The sequence below is a fragment of the Penicillium griseofulvum genome, assembly GCF_001561935.1.
Source record: "Penicillium griseofulvum strain PG3 chromosome Unknown contig_79, whole genome shotgun sequence".
NCBI classification, from domain to species: domain Eukaryota; kingdom Fungi; phylum Ascomycota; class Eurotiomycetes; order Eurotiales; family Aspergillaceae; genus Penicillium; species Penicillium griseofulvum.
The window spans coordinates 1,658,802-1,675,832 of record NW_024467420.1 but is presented as its reverse complement, the minus strand read 5'-3'; the positions used below and the strand labels follow the sequence as shown (position 1 = coordinate 1,675,832).

At 51.1% G+C, this 17,031-nt stretch overlaps 6 protein-coding genes across 6 annotated transcripts; 1 reads left to right on the top strand and 5 right to left on the bottom strand.

Moving 5' to 3' along the window:
* Positions 1-347: 347 nt before the first annotated feature.
* On the top strand, positions 348-7,075 carry PGRI_005330 (putative SNF2 family helicase; the record flags this gene model as incomplete). The annotated part of the gene is made up of 5 exons (XM_040788246.1): positions 348-657; positions 969-1,107; positions 1,164-1,919; positions 1,994-6,718; positions 6,778-7,075. The coding sequence occupies 5 exons, from the start codon at positions 348-350 to the stop codon at positions 7,073-7,075; spliced, it is 6,228 nt and encodes a 2,075-aa protein (XP_040652018.1).
* Positions 7,076-8,026: 951 nt separating this feature from the next.
* Positions 8,027-8,991, bottom strand: PGRI_005320 (complex I 24 kDa subunit family protein; the record flags this gene model as incomplete). The annotated part of the gene is made up of 3 exons (XM_040788245.1): positions 8,027-8,425; positions 8,481-8,771; positions 8,872-8,991. 3 exons carry the CDS (start codon positions 8,989-8,991, stop codon positions 8,027-8,029), a joined length of 810 nt encoding a protein of 269 aa, XP_040652017.1.
* Positions 8,992-9,326: 335 nt separating this feature from the next.
* Positions 9,327-9,671, bottom strand: PGRI_005310 (uncharacterized protein; the record flags this gene model as incomplete). Its single annotated transcript, XM_040788244.1, has 1 exon — positions 9,327-9,671. One exon carries the CDS (start codon positions 9,669-9,671, stop codon positions 9,327-9,329), a length of 345 nt encoding a protein of 114 aa, XP_040652016.1.
* A 514-nt stretch (positions 9,672-10,185) lies between these two features.
* aah1 (adenosine deaminase) lies at positions 10,186-11,253 on the bottom strand (the record flags this gene model as incomplete). Its single annotated transcript, XM_040788243.1, has 1 exon — positions 10,186-11,253. The coding sequence occupies one exon, from the start codon at positions 11,251-11,253 to the stop codon at positions 10,186-10,188; it is 1,068 nt and encodes a 355-aa protein (XP_040652015.1).
* Positions 11,254-11,645: 392 nt separating this feature from the next.
* Positions 11,646-12,941, bottom strand: PGRI_005290 (L-threonylcarbamoyladenylate synthase; the record flags this gene model as incomplete). The annotated part of the gene is made up of 1 exon (XM_040788242.1): positions 11,646-12,941. The coding sequence occupies one exon, from the start codon at positions 12,939-12,941 to the stop codon at positions 11,646-11,648; it is 1,296 nt and encodes a 431-aa protein (XP_040652014.1).
* A 581-nt stretch (positions 12,942-13,522) lies between these two features.
* Positions 13,523-16,975, bottom strand: PGRI_005280 (putative DUF814 domain protein; the record flags this gene model as incomplete). The annotated part of the gene is made up of 4 exons (XM_040788241.1): positions 13,523-15,131; positions 15,181-16,760; positions 16,827-16,895; positions 16,943-16,975. The coding sequence occupies 4 exons, from the start codon at positions 16,973-16,975 to the stop codon at positions 13,523-13,525; spliced, it is 3,291 nt and encodes a 1,096-aa protein (XP_040652013.1).
* Between the last annotated feature and the right edge of the window lie 56 nt (positions 16,976-17,031).

Below are 17,031 nucleotides of genomic sequence, written 5' to 3'. Positions count from 1 at the left end.
CGGGCGAGAGCTACCCTCGCCGTTGATGATGTCGTTCGTCTACCTATTTAGGCGAGAGCAACCAGATCGTTGTCTGCGTGTCACGCATGAATGTTTTTTCTCTGTTCGATCTCTTCTTCTCTTCTTTTCCCCCCTCCAAGCTTCACGCAAATCACCGCTCCCATCATTGTTTTGCATGTTTGCTGCTTGCTTCATGCTTGAGCTGGTGACAAAGGCAATCATCCTGTAACTACCTCGGCCTCGAGGCTTTTTTTCCAGGTTTCCTTGCGTGTCTCTTCTTGACTGTTTGCCAGTGCCCTCTAAGCTCTGGTAACCTAACCTTCTCGCTCCCTCCACAAACGCAGGTCATGGCGTCAAAGGGAGTTCCTCAGCAGCAGTTGGCGGGTGGTTTGGCGATGGATGACCAGGAGCCTAGGGCCCGGGCCGATGAGATTCCTGAGCTGCGGCGGGGATGCGCGATCCCTCGGGGTCGGTATCTAGCCAGTGACCTCCCGCCTCTGCATACGCTGACAGAAATTTTCGCTGACATGGCATCGAACGCCCTGAAGATGGGATTCGAGCATGTCCTCATTCGGCTCGGCGGTCGACCACTTCGGGTGGCGACAATGTGCTCAGGAACGGAAGCCCCGCTTCTGGCCCTGGAATTGATTCAGACGGGTAAGTACATCGTCCTTTCTTTTATTCTTCCTCTTTTTTTTTCTCGTGTGTTGTCTTTGATGTCCATGTTGATATTCATGTTGCTTGTGGTCGGTTCCATGGTTGAGGTTTCCTTACCCCGACGTCCAAGTCACATGTCTCCTTCCTTGCCCTAACTTTCATCTTGACTTTGCCCTCATTTCAGTCTGATATTGATATATCATTTGTTTTGTTTTCATCTCATTCTTATCTTGATGCCTTACCTTTCTCACTTCCTGCTTGGCCCTTCCTGGAATATGACGATGGAGCAACTGCTAATATTACCTTGACAGGTTTGGCAGAGGCCCGGCAACTACGGATCTCGCACGCTTTCAGCTGCGAGATTGTTCCGTTCAAGCAATCATACATTGAACGGAACTTCCGCCCCCCTATCCTCTTTCGGGACATCACCGAACTTGGAGGGGACGAGGCGTAAGTACCCATCCATCTCCCTCTGACTTGACTTGCATACTGACTTCCGTTTCAAGGCGGACCGCATACGGGTCATCGGAAGTGATTCCCGGTGACCTCGACATCCTAGTTGCTGGAACTGCCTGTGTCGATTTCTCTCCGCTCAACAACCGCAAGAAGACGCTGCAGCAAGGCGGCGAGTCGGGAGCGACCTTCGACGGTCTCTTGCGGTACGCGGAGAGATATCGACCCCGAATGATCGTCCAGGAGAATGTCCGGAACGCGCCCTGGGATCAGATGAAGGGAATGTGGGAGGAGCTCGGATACATGTCGGTTTGTGTCAATGTCGACACAAAGCATTACTACATCCCGCAGACACGCGAGCGCGGGTACATGGTGGTCATTGACAAGCGCCGCTTGGAAGCAGCGGGCCTGCTTGAGAACTCCATGGACCAGAGTGGCATTGACACTGTCACTCAACGCGTTCGTGAGCTCGCTGGTCGTTTCAAGCGGCCAGCAAGTGCGCCGGTGGGGTTGTTCTTGCTGAGTGACGACGACCGCCGACTCGAGCTCATCGAGTCGAGAGCCCGACTTGAGTCCCGCAGCGAAACGAGCTGGGACCAGTACCAGATTCGTCACCAACGGCACCGTGACGAACTGGAACTAGGCAACGAGAGGCCAATCACTCGATCCTCGCCCGGAATCAATGACCTGAAGGCACCGGACTTCTATTGGCATCGTTTCTGGAGGACACAGCCGGAGAGAGTGTGGGAGACCGTGGATATGAATTTCTTGAAGAAGATGCTTCAAGAATATGACATGAACTTCAAGGAGTAAGTTTTCAATCATCCCTCATTTTTGCTTCACTTTCACTTCAAGAATATTTTACTAACAATTCACTTCACAGGCGTTGGATCGACTTGTCTCAGGGAGTCGATCGAGGGAATGACAGCCTTGCCGGGTCTGGGATCGCAGGGTGCCTGACGCCGAAGGGTATCCCATTTGTGACCACCCGCGGGGGGCCCGTATCTGGCACGGAAGCCCTTTCGTTGCAAGGTCTGCCTCTCGATCGAATGCTACTCACGAGAGAAACCCAAGCCGATTTGATGGACATGGCAGGAAATGCAATGACGAGTACGGTTGTGTGTGCAATCATGCTGGCTGGCCTCATAGCCGTGCATGAGATTCTTGGCGACGACGAGGAGGGTTCAACCAACCCCGGCGACGCGGAGGCCAAGTCACTTCTCGTTCCCAGCGAGGTCCACAGCCTTGTGAGAAGCAACCTCCAAATCGCCGAAGCCCCCCTCGTCGACCATGCTGTTCTCAAAGCCAATGCGGTGAGCAGCGTTCTGTGCTGTTCCTGCGAGAGACAGACTGGGGTTCAAGATTCAATCTATAGTTGCACACTCTGCGGACATACCGCTTGCAAAGATTGCCGTGGAAATCCCACGCATTCGTATCTACATGTTTCCCCACTTTCTCGACAAAAGCCGTCTGAGTTTATAGCGAATATGAAGGGACTTGTTCCCATGAAGCTTATGCTGTCTGGTTTGTCCGAATTGGACTTCGAGACGTTCAGACCCCTGTACCCTACCGACAACCTCCCCCAGTTTTGGCCCGACTTTATTCTGTGCATCAAGGCAGCTGTGCACGACGTCTTCCGGTTTTTCGAGATCAAGCGTGGAAGGAAATGGCGAGTCGTTTATGATGGCACGCATTCCAGCTTGTTCCTTGACATCGGTCCGGACTCCATCCAGTGGCTTTTGTACGCCAAGCCCCCCAAGTCCGCGAACACGAGAAGCGTCATCCGAGAAGTGCTAGCCAAGCCAATTGCCAGAATGAGTCCCACCTCTGGGTCGTTTGTCGAGGGTACATGGGAAGTTTGTTCACCCGTTAGTACAGCGTTCTCACTTCAGATTTCTGGCCGAGGAGACCAACTTCGATCATTCCAATCGGAGTGTGGTCTCAAAGATGCTAGATTCGTTGATGGAAAAGTCTGGGACAGCCTTTTCGTTGAGGGATCCGATCAAGATGTCGCAGTTCTCGATCTCGACGTCCGAGGAATCTACCAATTTCTCCCTGACTGCGGAACAGCGCTTGGTGCATTGTACAAAAAAGAAGCCACCGCCCATGCGCCCCCATTGTTCTTATTCCTTGACCCAACGAAGACTGGACCCCCCAATGAAGATGCCTGTGTGTTTGCTATTGACCACAGCCGCCTTCCTGGATACGATGTGAGAATAACGATCGCCGAATTATCATCCTCTTGGAGATCATTGAATGTCACCCTGGATTCGCAAGATGTGAAAGCTTTCTGTCGTCGATGGGCCAAGGCCCCCGAAGCGCAGTTGAACCATTCTCCAGCCGAACAGATCACCCTCCGCACATTGCAACAAGGAATCCAAGTCTCGATTGAAAACCAGCACTGTCATAATGCTTGTATCACCCTCACCTCGCTGTCAGCAACGACAGCGATACTCAACCTGCCCGACGCAAATTCCGATTGGCAAGCCTGGAATCCCGAAGTCTCTATGAGAGAGTTGAAAGGTCTCGCCTGGTTGTTCCCCAAGATTGCCTCGTGGTCTGACTTTGAAGACTGGAACGAAATCATCCGTCCAGGCTGTTCAGACCCCAATCATCCCACAAATGGCAATTGCAACACCTGCAACCCACCCACCCCTAGTATCCTTTGGGGCCGCGATAACAAAGACCGAATCATCCCATATGAGAATCCCCAGGACGCCGCCGTCTACGAACGTGCCATCAAAAACCGACCCTCGCCATTTTTGGTCTTCAGGCGAATCAACGAACATGGAGACGCTGAATTGCGTTTCACCCTCAATGTTCAAGCTCTGATGCACCAGGCGCATGGAAAATTGGTTGGCACCGCAAGCCGTGAGACAGTAACATCTCATTGGCGACTTCTCCCTCATGCGTACGACATGGGTCAAAAGGACTATGACAGGTTTACTTTGAAGAACAATGACAACGATAGTCCCTCGCCACAACCTCCCAACTTCAAGTTTCAGCTACGTGATGAACAGCTTCGATCATTGAGCTGGATGATTTTACAAGAAGCAAAAGACATGGAACCATTCATGGAAGAGGAAGTTGAAGAATCCATCCTCCCCTTGATGCCCTGGCGCGCCGAAGTCAAAGCGACAATGCCGAAAGTTGTTCGCGGTGGCGTGCTAGCTGACGAGGTTGGATATGGAAAGACGGCTATTGTTCTTGGTCTCATCGATGCGCAGTACGAAAATGACTGCAAGTTCCCTGTGGAAGACAATGGGCTCATTGCAACAAATGCAACCCTGATCATTGTGCCCAATAACGTCTTTAAGCAGTGGGTCTCAGAAACCAAGAAGTTCCTCGGAGGAAAATACAAAGTATTGGCGATATCGTCAATCAGCAAGATCACCATCCGGGAAGTCCAAAATGCAGACATCGTGGTTATGTCATGGAGTATCCTGGCGAACGATGCATACTACAGCCGACTTCAACAATTTACCGGAACACCCCAGGCTCCTGCAAAATCGAGCGGAGGAACAGGTCGAAATTTCGACAGCTGGTTCCACGACGCTCGTGCTTCCTTGCAGGGGTCTGTTAACATATTGAAAACACAAGGGCCTGAGGCGATGCTCCAGGAATTGGAGGCCAGACGTCGCCGAGTTCAAGAGACACAGGCCGACTTCACTTACGTGCCTTCCCGACGCCTCCGTGGCAAGGCATTTGCTGATGCTAATAATGGTCGTGACGAGTCTAATGCAGAAGCAGAAGAGGAATTGGATTCTGAGTCTGACTCGGGTTTCGAGGACCTTGATGCATCTGATACGATACAGTCGACCGGAACAGCGAGTTCTGTGGGCCAGCGGAAGCGGAGGCACAGTAAGAAGAAGTCAGTGGAAGGTCCAGGAGGAAAGCGACAAAAACGCCCATCCACAGACCTGGCAGAAGTGACTGATGACAAAAAGAAACGTGAAGCGAAATCAACCGTGAAAGATGATCGCAAAGACTTTGACATCAAAAAGACCGCCAACCAAGACTGGCGCACTGTCAAAGCCGCATTCATTCACGCTTTCAACTTCAACCGTTTAGTTATCGACGAATACACATATGCCGGAGAAGAAAAACAGGCTTCCCTGCTCTCACTGCAGGCACGCTCCAAATGGATCCTTTCAGGAACGCCAGGCCTTGATGAATTTGCCGACATCAAGAGTATTGCGCGTTACCTTGGTCTACACCTTGGTGTGGACGATGATGGCGATTGCGACAAACCGACGCAGAACAGCAGACTACGAAACATCCGGAAGAATCACACAGCTGTCGAGGCATTCCAATATTACCAGGCACCCCGCAGCAATGCCTGGTACCAAAACCGCCGAGAACATGCTCAAAGATTCCTAGACCGGTTTGCGCGTCAGAACATCGCACGCATCACACACATTCCTTTAACAGAGAACCTTGTCATCACCGAACAGTCGCCCACCGAGAAGACAGCGTACGATACGTTGTTCCGAGCTATCAAAGAAAACAAGAGACGAATCCCTGGTCCCCTGAGCTCTATCTTGTCCAAAAGCCAGCTACCGCAAGAGGCTCTCATCATGTCCTGCGTCACAACTCAAATCGGACAGCCTCCATGGAATCTCGATAAATGCCTCAAAGGCTCGCGGAACGACAGCATTAAATCCGCCGAGATTTGGGCCAAAGTGGATTGTCTCATTCGACAAGCAGCGACCGTTCGGTATCGTGATATGAATCACACCGATCCCAACGACTGGCAAGACGCACTGAATGGCGTTGCGAAGGTTGACTTTGGGGATGCAGAACTGAATACACGATTCAAAAAGCTCTTAGAGAGCACCATCCGCTCATACAACGAGTGGAGACTCGCCGTGGCACACCGGTCAATCGACAATTTGCTTGAGGAGCGATATCAGAAAGTCCTGAATGCGAAGACTGGCAACACAGCCACTGGAAAAAATTCCCCCAAAGCCACACATGGAGGAACCAACGGGAAGTACTCTAGTTCGGTTTTGACGGCTGTTGAAAAAGCCTTGTCCACCGAAGTCACTTCTCACTTGAAGCAAGTTCTCGAGATTGACCGAGAGGTCCGATTCTACGACCACCTAGTGGGCATCCAAACCTTTGGGACCCCACCATGCCAAGGATGCAAGAGCGATTTGCAAGAAAAAGAAGATATCAATGTCATGAAAAGCTGCGGACACGCCCTCTGCAAGAGTTGCACTGCGGCTGCGATCACTAAACCACACAAACCCTGCCCTATCATTGGATGCAGCGGCCAAATTGTCCAATCCAAGATCGTGCCTGGTGAAATCCTCGTAAGTGACGACCAAGGAATCCAGAGTTCGAAGCTCAGTAAGCTTGTTGAGATTGTCCGCAGTGTCCCGGAGAACGACCTTGTTCTCATCTTCGTGCAAATCAGCCATTTGTTACCCGTGGCGTCGGATGCACTCAAGGCTGCGAATATTGACCATCGCATGGTCACGCAGACCAACTTGAAAGGAATCACTGAGTTCACTGAAGCCCCCAAGTCAAAGAAGGGCACGACCCAAGTCCCTTCCAGACCAAAGGCTTTGATCTTGAATCTTGGAAGCTCAATGGCAGCTGGACTGTAAGTTATTTCATTGTTTCGTCTGGTCTTTTGCACAATACTAATCCAATATGATACAGGAATCTCCAATGTGCGAATCACGTTATCTTCTTGTCACCATTATTCGTCGCCTCTCAGCATGACTATGAGGCAGGCATGACACAAGCAATCGGACGAGGCCGGCGATTCGGACAGACAAAGCACGTCCATGTGTACCATATGTTGGCGAAAAACACATACGAAGTCAACATCTTCCAGCGGGCCCGATCAAGCAAACTCGTTGAGCGCCAAGGAGCGCCAGTTCTGGTCCCTGAAGATGCGGTTGTACCAGATGACGTTGCATATGAAGGGGAGGAGTTACCAGAGTCAGCAGATTGAGTCCTCGCGACTCAATTTTGTATTCGCTGGTCTCCCTGATTGGCATGGTAAAAGCCATGGCCATGGTGACACTTTTTGTTTTTTTCCTAAAAAGACTCACCGGTCGACCACGAGACTTGGTTTCTTTTTACACAAAAATCGAACTCGCCGGTCGGCAAGGGTGACTGACATGTGTGATTCAATACACTACTATGTACTTTGATGTATTCAATGTTTTAATTTCTATCCATTCTTTTCCATGTAATGCCTTGCCTTGCTCCTACTATCTTCGACCAATAATACCATTGCCATCACTCTTAGCGTTGGTCTACAACTGCATCATTGGGACGAAACCAAAACTTACTAGGTCCATTAATGGATCTACATACTTTCTCGCTTGAATGAACAAAGTCGAGGGTAGGTAAGTCGTGCGTGAAGAATAAAGACACCAGTTGAAGACATACCTGGAATTGCAATGTAAGTACATAGTAGCCCTAACTCAGGTAACGGATAACCTGAATGTAATACCATGCAATGCAATAGATCCCCCCATGCCAGGAGAATGAGTACCACCTTGCACACTTACTCATATCTACAAGCCCAACAGCTAGAAAACGAAAAAGCGAATAATGGAAAAAAAATCTGCGATTGGTCCTGCCGATATCCCACAGCGACTAGGCCCGGATGAAGATCCAGGCTCCACACCAGTAAGAACCAGGAACAAACGTACTGTACATGGTATGTTGTAGACAGACAAAAAAAATAGGACGCCTCAAGAGTTATCATTCAGGGCGCCTCAGGGCGAAGGGCGCAGTGGCCTCTAATCATCCCCTGGGTTGACCGCAGTGCCCCAAGGCGGCGTTTGCTCGTCCATTCGAAAAAAAATCACAACCATTATAATATCCTCCCCATCCGGAATTGACCCACGGCAATGAAGAGCTCTTTTTAATAATCTTTCTTCTTTGTGCTTTTCTATTGCTTAGGCGCGGCGTCCAATGCATTGTCCTTGCGCATCATGGTCTCCGGGTCCCACACAACTTCCGTCAGGTTGGTCAGGCCGGCGCTGTTCTCGCAGGTATCGCGCCCGCTCGCGGGACCAGGGGCGGGGATCTTGGTGGCGGCGCCGGCACCGGTAGCGGTGGCAGCATCCTTAAGGGCTGTCAGGATGGACTTGATGGACTCTGGGGTCAGGTCCTCGTAGTAGTCGTCGTTGATCTGGACCATGGGGGCGTTGACGCAAGCGCCCAAGCATTCGACTTCGATGTATGTGAAGAGACCATCCTCGGTAGTGTGGCCGGGGGTGATTCCGAGGTGCTCGGTAATGGCCTTGACAATGGCGGTACTACCGCAGCCGCCGAGCTGGCATGGGGTCTGATGGATTGCGAATTAGGATGAGCAGGGAATAATGTTTATTTCAAGTGCTTACGGTAGTGCAGATCTGCACAAAGTACTTGCCAACCGGCTCGCGGTTGTACATGGTGTAGAAGGTCGCAACCTCGTAAACGCGCATCGGGGGCATCTCGAGCATGCGAGCGACCTCGTTCATGACGCTGATGCTGGTGAAGCCGTGCTGGCGCTGACCGAGGTCAAGTAGGGGCATAACAGCAGCCTTCTTGTACTGGGGAGGGTAGCGCTTGAGGATCTCATCGGCGAGTCTGAGGTTCTGCTCGGAAAACTTGAACGGGAGGCTCGGGTTGTTGTTGGGCTTGTTGCGGTGCTGTTGGAGAAAGTTATAGTCAGTATACGAGACTTCAATTCCTAAACCTGGAGACGCAATTGGCGCCTGAAGGACAAGAGGGGTCGAAAGGAATACGCACCACCGAAAGGGAGTCGCTGAACCGTTGCGAACCAGCTGAGAAGGCTCTGTATTGGGGTTTGGGGAGCTGATGAACCAACTGGCGGCCGACCCACGGGACTGAGAAGAGTTTAGAGGCCATCGCGGGCGATGAGTGAGGGTCAATTGGGGGTAGATGAGGTTGGAGGTTGGAGGAGAAGTCGAGTTGACGAGGCGTTTTACTCGGGGCGGGCCCTGGCCCAATCCGCATCCAGGGATTACTACCGCCTTACCAATCCGCTATCATACAGTTTCCCTTCAACACAATCAACTCAACATTCATATATTGAGACAGGGATACTCTCAATTGTTTCATTAAAACTTGACATTCCTTGAAGAACATACTGGAAAACCGACAAAGCAAAATAACATGATTATTGTCCCAATTGCATCACTTTATAGTGTCGCATCCCAGCAACCACATCTTCAGTCGACCAGCTAAACGTTCTCCATCTTATAAACCTCATAAGCCACCTGCTCATACGGATGTGCCGAGATCAAGGCATCGACTGCCTTCAGCATAACGTCCCGGCCAAGGCACATAATCTCGACCCTGAACTCCTCGCACCGTTCCAAAGCTCCGACAGCTCCGACCGCTGGGTCAGCGCCCTCATTGGGCAGAAATTGGCCTGTGCCAACAGTCTGGAAACAAACATTGGTATACTTCCCGCCTGGGAATGACCCGGCGCCTGTAGCGAAGATGGCTTCTTTACATTTCTCCGCGTCGGCGGTCGGGACGAAGAAGATGAGCTTGTAGCGGTCTGGAAGGGAGGAAGTGGACATCTTGGGCTTTTGGTAGGTGGAGTTCCGTCTGTGGTTTTGTTCAGAAAGATTGAGTAGCCCTGTGCTTTGCTGGAGGTTCGTTCTTGGGTTGGTTGCGAAGCACGATACTAGACGCGGGGTATATGGTACTTGGGATCGTAGTTGGGACCGGAAAGTAGACCTGGTGAGGCTCCAGGTACCACGAAGGTTGTTTTGGGGCATGGAATACTGTGTCGTGGAGAAGGGCTGACTCTGTCGGACATGAAGTGCACAAGTGCGGAGTCATAGATCCAATTGGGCCTGACTTGCAAGGCATCAGTGACCCCAACTACGCCCCTCGAGGTTCAAATATCTTCCAAGGTACTTTATCGACCGAGAAGTGATGCGCATGAATATTTAACATTATATGCTCCTGGTATATACTTCAGTTGAAAAATAGTATACAAAATGTTGAAACACAGGGTATCAGATGCACCGCTCACGTCCACAACCACAACTCAAACAGAAAACCAATTTATACACCAACAATCGGGATTTATACAGCAATAGTGTGCATCCGTGTATACTCATTGATATGGGCCTCAATACTTGCCAGTATCTCCGCCTTGCGCGAATCCTCAACCCAGCTCTCCTGCACACTGTTCTCCGCAATGATCCTCCACTCCAACACATTCAGGTTGAACGCCTCCTGCACAGCGCAGTAGTTATCAAGAATATAACCACCAAAATAAGCAGGATCATCACTATTGATCGAGAACTTGACTCCAGCCTCCAAGAACCGCCGAATCGGCAACTCCTTCACAGAGGTGACACAGCGCAGTCGCACATTCGACAACGGGCAGACGGTAAGCAAGATACCCTCACGGGCAACACGTCGCATCAACTCCTCGTCTTCAACCAGCCGAATACCATGATCGATACGCTGGGCACCAAGCTCAAGCGCAGTGCTGATATAAGTTGGATCACCTTCCTCGCCAGCATGCGCCGTGAGCGGGATATTCTTCTGCGCGGCTGACGCATAGATCTCACGGAACATGTCTTTCGGCGGGCCGACTTCTGAAGAAGACCATCCAAGTCCATGCACAACACCAGACTCAAAATGTCGGTGAGCCAATAACTCCTCGTAGACTTGCTGGGCCGACGAGACGGGCAGATGCCGCACGAAACACAGGATTAGTCGTGTGCTCAGGCCGAGCTCGGTCTCGGCGCGCTTGCACCCCTTCGCGAAGCCTGAGACGATGGTGTCGTATGATATACCGCGGCTTTCGTGTACTTGCGGGTCGAAGAAGACCTCTGCATGGTGGACGCCGTCTGCGTGCGCCTTTTGGAAGTATGCCCAGGCTACGTCGGCGAAGTCTTGTTCTTTGCGGAGGACGGCCATGCCTTCGAAGAAGAAGTGTAGGAAGTCGTCCAGGTTACTGAAGTGCTCATAGCGTGTCTTGAGTGTCTCGACCGAGGTATAGACTGGGTCTGCTGGCAAGGTGATACTATTGCGCGCCGCGAGCTCGAAGATGAGTTCTGGCTCAAGAGTGCCCTCTAAATGTACATGGTGCTCACACTTAGGGAGGTCCTTGAGGAACTCGTGTGAAGGAGACTGACACATTGTTGGTTGTAGTGAGTAATGTTCTTTGGATGCAAAGATTTTCTAGATGCGGGGACAGATATAAGTGTCGGACGAGTTTCCCGTTTCCCCCGCGGGTGTTTTCGTGACACAGCAGTGTCTTATCATTTTGAATCACAAAATTAGGTCCATGGAGATTTGCCCCGGAGGTCTCCGAATTCCACATTGAAAGATCAACATCTACCAAATCCTAGAAGCTCCAATCATACCTCCTCTACACACTCCGTGCACGTAAAACGTATGATATGCAATATATTGTATGTTAATTTTAATTGAATCTAATATTCACACTTTTCAGCCCTCTATCTAAACCCCGAAAAACCCCCCAAATTTGATATAAAGAGAATATACGTAATCGTAACCCATCTACAGGGCTAAACCCGCATTTCAGTACCAGCAGCCTTTCGTAGCCGGTTCATGACAGCTGCAGCCAGGTCACCCTCGCTATCTGGCACTCCTTCCACGTAGATAACATCGACATCAAGCTCATCTAGCCCGCGTAGGGCGGCAAAGAGGCCATGCGCGATGGAAACTGCATCTGAGCCAAGATAGTAATCATACGCCATCTTTGTGCAGCTACTGGAGAATCCATTCTCCATCACGGGGAGCGGGAAACTGACGACATTGTCAATGGCAGAAGACACAGGGTTCATAGTACTGGCGATGTCATCTTCTGAAGCGAGCCCCAGGCCGAGCTTCCAGTTCCGTGTGCGGATAATACCGATTTTCTGTGCGCCAACGGCTGAGTCTTTCAAGTCTTTTTGGACATGCTTCATCACCCCAGCTGGGTTGGATGCCGACTCGAAGAGAACGACCCGTGCTTTGGGCGAATAGTGGCGGTACTTCATGCCCGGTGCGCGTGGAACCTCTTTCACATCTAGCGTGCCATCTTTGTAGCCGACTACTACATTTTCCCATCCTTCACATTTCCGGATTTCCTCGATGCCGATGCCACCAGGGCGCAGAATCGCTGGTGGGTCGCATAACCCGTCGACGACGGTGCTCTCAACGCCAACGCCGGATGCGCCGCCGTCGAGAATCAGCTCGATGCGGCCTTTCAGATCGTGGTGTACGTGTTGCGCGGTTGTTGGTGAGGGTTTGGTGGATGCGTTTGCAGATGGCGCTGCGAGGGGACGGTCTGTTGCGTGGATGAGTAGACGCGCCAGTGGGGAAGAGGGGATGCGGACGCCGAATGTGGTCAGGCTGGATGTGACTTCCGGGGCCAGGAGGGATCCGGATGGGTTGGGTAGAATGATTGTCAGTGCGCCGGGCCAGAATCTATGGACTAGAGGCTTGTAGATCGAGGGGAGGCCGACTTGCGGCATTTTAGTTGAGCCAGCGCTGCCTTGAGAGGTGGGGTTTAGCAGACGCCCAAGCATGTCGATTGAGTCGACATGAACAATCAGCGGGTTGTCCGAGGGCCGCTGTTTCGCACGGTAGATTCCTTGGACAGCAGAACTGCGAGTGGCATCGGCTCCTAGGCCATATACTGTCTCTGTAGGAAAGGCGATGGGGATGTCACTAGACCGAAGAAGGTTGGCGGCTTCTTCGATGGCCTTGGATTCTGGTGTTTTTTGGCTACGCTCTTTCTCCCACCATTCCGCTAAAGATAAATCGCCGGGCCCTTGGCTGAGCCGTTGAACGGGGGCAACTCGCGTTTGTGTAGACATCGTGGTCAAGAATCTGGCACAACTGCGCTGACAGTGGCCGGCAGAAGCGCGAATAAAAAACAACGTGGTGTTTGAGAAGACCTCAATGACGCACCATACAGGCGCACACACTACCAGATGAGGGGCGAAATGATGCCCGAGGGGTCCGGGTTCTGATTGCGCGGGGCAAACTCTTTTTCTTGAGCGTAGGATCAAATGCCGTCTTTAGGGTACACGATCGACTATCATTATGCACAATGCCGTTCGAAGCGATAAGAGGCCCTATATGGAAGATCGCGAGAAAATCAATTTCGAGATCCCGATGACGTCGGATGACTCATCGTATCAGGAACACCCGTCACATCGACAACTATGTTATTGGCAATAGAATTAGGAGAATAGAAGTTAATAATCATTGATGATATGAGGTTGAAATAAGTGTAGATGAACTACTCAAAGCGGGGTTGTGGCTGAGCAGTTGGCATAAACAGACCAAGCTTGGTATAACTACATCGATTCAATATCTTGCCGGGTATAACCTGGTTGGATTGAATCCAAATCTCTAATCTATGCGATCTTTTAGCTGTATACATGGAACTCAATCATTTCTTCTTGTTCTTGCCACCTCCTCTGCCACCTCCACCTCCACCACCACCCTTTCCACCTTTGCCCTTGCCCTTGTCACCACCTCCAGCACTTCCAGCTCCTGCAGTCATGATGCGTACCTTGCCCACAACCATAGTGTTGATAATCTCTGTATCCTTCCAGCCCTTGATGAGCTCTCCCTCCCGTTCCCGGAGGCGCTCGGCATCAACACGAGAGATACCAAGATCTTCAGCGTGCTCTTTCTTGACCTTCCCGGTGGTGGTCTCAGATACCCACCGACCAATGATCTCCTTGACGGCCTTGCCCTTCTTCACGGAGCCAGGCTGCAGCTTAACTTTGTATTTGTAGCGTGCAAGGGCAGCCCATGGAGCACATACAGGAATAGCAGCAATAATTTCGTCATCTGTAGTTGGTGTACCCACCAAGGCTGGAATCCAAGTGAGATCTGCAGCTTCGGCGGCAGCTGTCTCCTCATTGTAATCATCCGTTCCATTTTCCGTGAATTGGGCCTGGCGTTTGCGCTCAGCTTCGGCGGCACGCTCATGCTGAGCCCGTCGTCGCTGCCTTTGCGCCTCGGCCTCTCGTTCACGCTGTTCCTTTGCTTCAGCTGCCTTAGCTGCCTTAGCGGCTTTGCCCTTATTGGCACCCACCAAGCGAAGAGCAAGTTCTCGCTCATCCTCATCTTGATGGGCATACTTGGCAGCAGCGCGCTTGTCCTTCGCTCGCTTGCCGCGAGTGGGCGCGATGCGTGGTGCAGCTGCTTCTTGCTCGCCGGAGCGGTCAAGCGGCTTGCCTTGTCGCAAGGTACGTCGCTCTCGAGCATTCAGGCTCGTTTCTTCATTTTGCTCGGACACAGAGTCTTGACCTGCAGTGGATGTAGCCTCTTCTCCCTCCAGCTGATCTTCAGCGGCTTCTGGCTCCGGCTCAGACTCAGACTCCGGTTCTTGAATTGGTTGAGAGGCGAGCCCGGAATCACCACGCTGGAGAGGGTTTCTGGTGGCAGCTTTGTCGTCTTCATCCTCCTCCTCGGATCCTGCATCTTCCTTCTCTGTATCTTTCTTCTCTGCGTTTTCCTTGTCTGTGACTTCAGTGACCTCTTCGGTAGCATCCGCCTGCCCTGAAGCTTCTAACTCCATGGCGTCCTTGGGCTTAGAAGCCTCTGTCTCATCTGTAGGAGTTATAGCAGCTTGTGGAACGTCAGGTGTGTCAAATCGCTGCTTATGGTTTCGAACGCTTTCCTGGCTGATTTGGAACATAATACCAAATCCAAGCACTAGTTGCGATGGGGCCAAGAAGTTCTTCTCTCCTTTAATTTGGAAAACACCCGTGGGCAGGATTCCACTACCATTGTCTGCGGTTTTGGATACCTGGTGAGCATGCGCCCACCAAGCAGACATCACGGCCTTAGAATCCCAAGCACTTGAAGTCGCGACGCAGAGGTTACCTGCTTGAGATAATGTGCTAGGAGAGATTGGAGCGTCTGCACTACCAGGTCGGTTCTTCACCACGATTGGCGTAGCACCTTCGAGGTCAGCGTGGACAAAGATATCGCCCTTAGACAAATAACGCCGGTACAGTAATTCGCTTTGCATAGCGTCCCGTGCACTATTAATGTCAGTAGATGTCACAAATAGTGCTGAATGGGGCCACATACCCTATAACCAAGTAACCCTCCGAAGAAATGAAAAAGATAAATTTTTCGAACCAGAATGGCGTGCGAGCCTGTCGAAGTACTTGCTTCTCTTTCTTCAAGCCTTTTTTGAGGTCAATCGTCACCTTTTTCTCGTGACTTTTCAGTGCCTTCGTGGACGACTGGGCTGTTCTTTGCTCCTTCTCTGAGGCTTGCTTCTTCTGGTCATAGTATTGCGATGCGTTCGCCCATGGGCTCAACCCAAGGTCAATATCAATGGTCAGAAGCTTAGACTCTCGTTCTGCACGGCCCTTCTCTTGCTCTGCTTCTTTCTCCGAGTCGGAGTCTGATTCATCGCTGCTAGAAAACTCCTCGTCTTCATCCTCGTCATCGCCGGCTTCTCCGAGAAGTAGTGTGACCGTGTTTTCGTACAGTTTGAGGGGCAGCTTAATGGTCTGCGCCACTGGATTGCCGCGACCCTGTTCCATCTCAATCAGTCGGGCAATCTCACCCCAGTCCATCCCTTGGGCCACCAGTCCATTGACTGCATCCATTGCCTCCTGGACTCGGTAAACATTGTCCTGAATAGCATCCGCTTTACGGATGTGAAGCTCTTGTACGTTTTTGAGCTCATCGATTCGCTTTTTGTGCTCTGATCGCACGGATTCGAGCTTCTTCTTAGCTGCCTCCTCGCGCTCTGTCAATCGCGACTCGAGTCGCTGAGATTCAAGAGATGAGAAGTATTCGTCGACCGTGGCATTGAAGCGCTCGAACTCCAGAATCTTGATTCCTGGTTTATTTTCGAACTGTCGAGGTTTGAAAGGGTGGAAGTCCTCATACAACAGATTCGGGGCTTTTGATGAAGTCTCCCCTTCCGGGATAGGCCGCGTGTCTTCTTTCGCAACAATGTAGCCTGGATGGCTGTCGCCAGAATCAAAAGAGTTCGAAATCCGTTGTGATTCTTCTAACACCTCTTTCACGGCCTGCAACAGATCTTGGCTCCCCAAGACTTGGTCCAATGGCACTGTAGTATCAAATTCTTTGACCGCAAAGACGTGGTCTAGGAGCAACGGAGGATATTCGGGAAAGCCTTGCGACAATGCCTTTCGCAAAACATCTGTTGGCTTTTTCTTGGACTTCTTGGGCGCATTTCCCTCTTGGGCAGAAAATGCCTGTGCCTTTTCTAGTGTCTGCAAAATTCGATCCGCTGTGATGTCCGGAACCCCGTCATAGTTCTGCTTATTAGACACAGTGTACTTGAGTCCGGCCTTGATCTCTTCCTGACCCACACCGGCCGCAACCTGACGGAAGAAAGCAAGAATGTTGTACTCGCGATCTGTCAAGATAATGTTACCACCTGCGAAGAATTCGAGGAAGATGTGGTATGCGCCATCGCTGAATGAGATGTCGATGATACGGTCAGTGCCAATTTGAGAGATGCCTGTAATCCGACGAGACTTCAGGTACTTTCGGAGACGGGTTACGAATGGCGAAGGTGTGGTTGCCGCGGTTCGCGAGTATTGGGTGACATGAGTGCGAAAACCGGAATCAATGATGAGTTGACGTCTATGGTCTGGCTTGGCGAGTTTGAAGAGGAATATACGCTAGAAAAATAGCACATCAGCTCATCATTCCGTGGTAACGATAGAAAAAGAATCGAAGGTACATACCGAAGATAGGTCGTAAATGTTGGACACCCGGAGGTTGACGCACTCCGACGCCAATTCCTGTGTAATGACCTGGGACAGTTAGTACGGTATCATCTTCAAGGTAGCTATAAATATACCTTAACGTCCAAGGACGAGAATCTCTGCTTCATGGCTGTGTTTGTGAGGAGAAAAGGAATTTTTGAGGGTGACGTATGCGGGGCTAGAA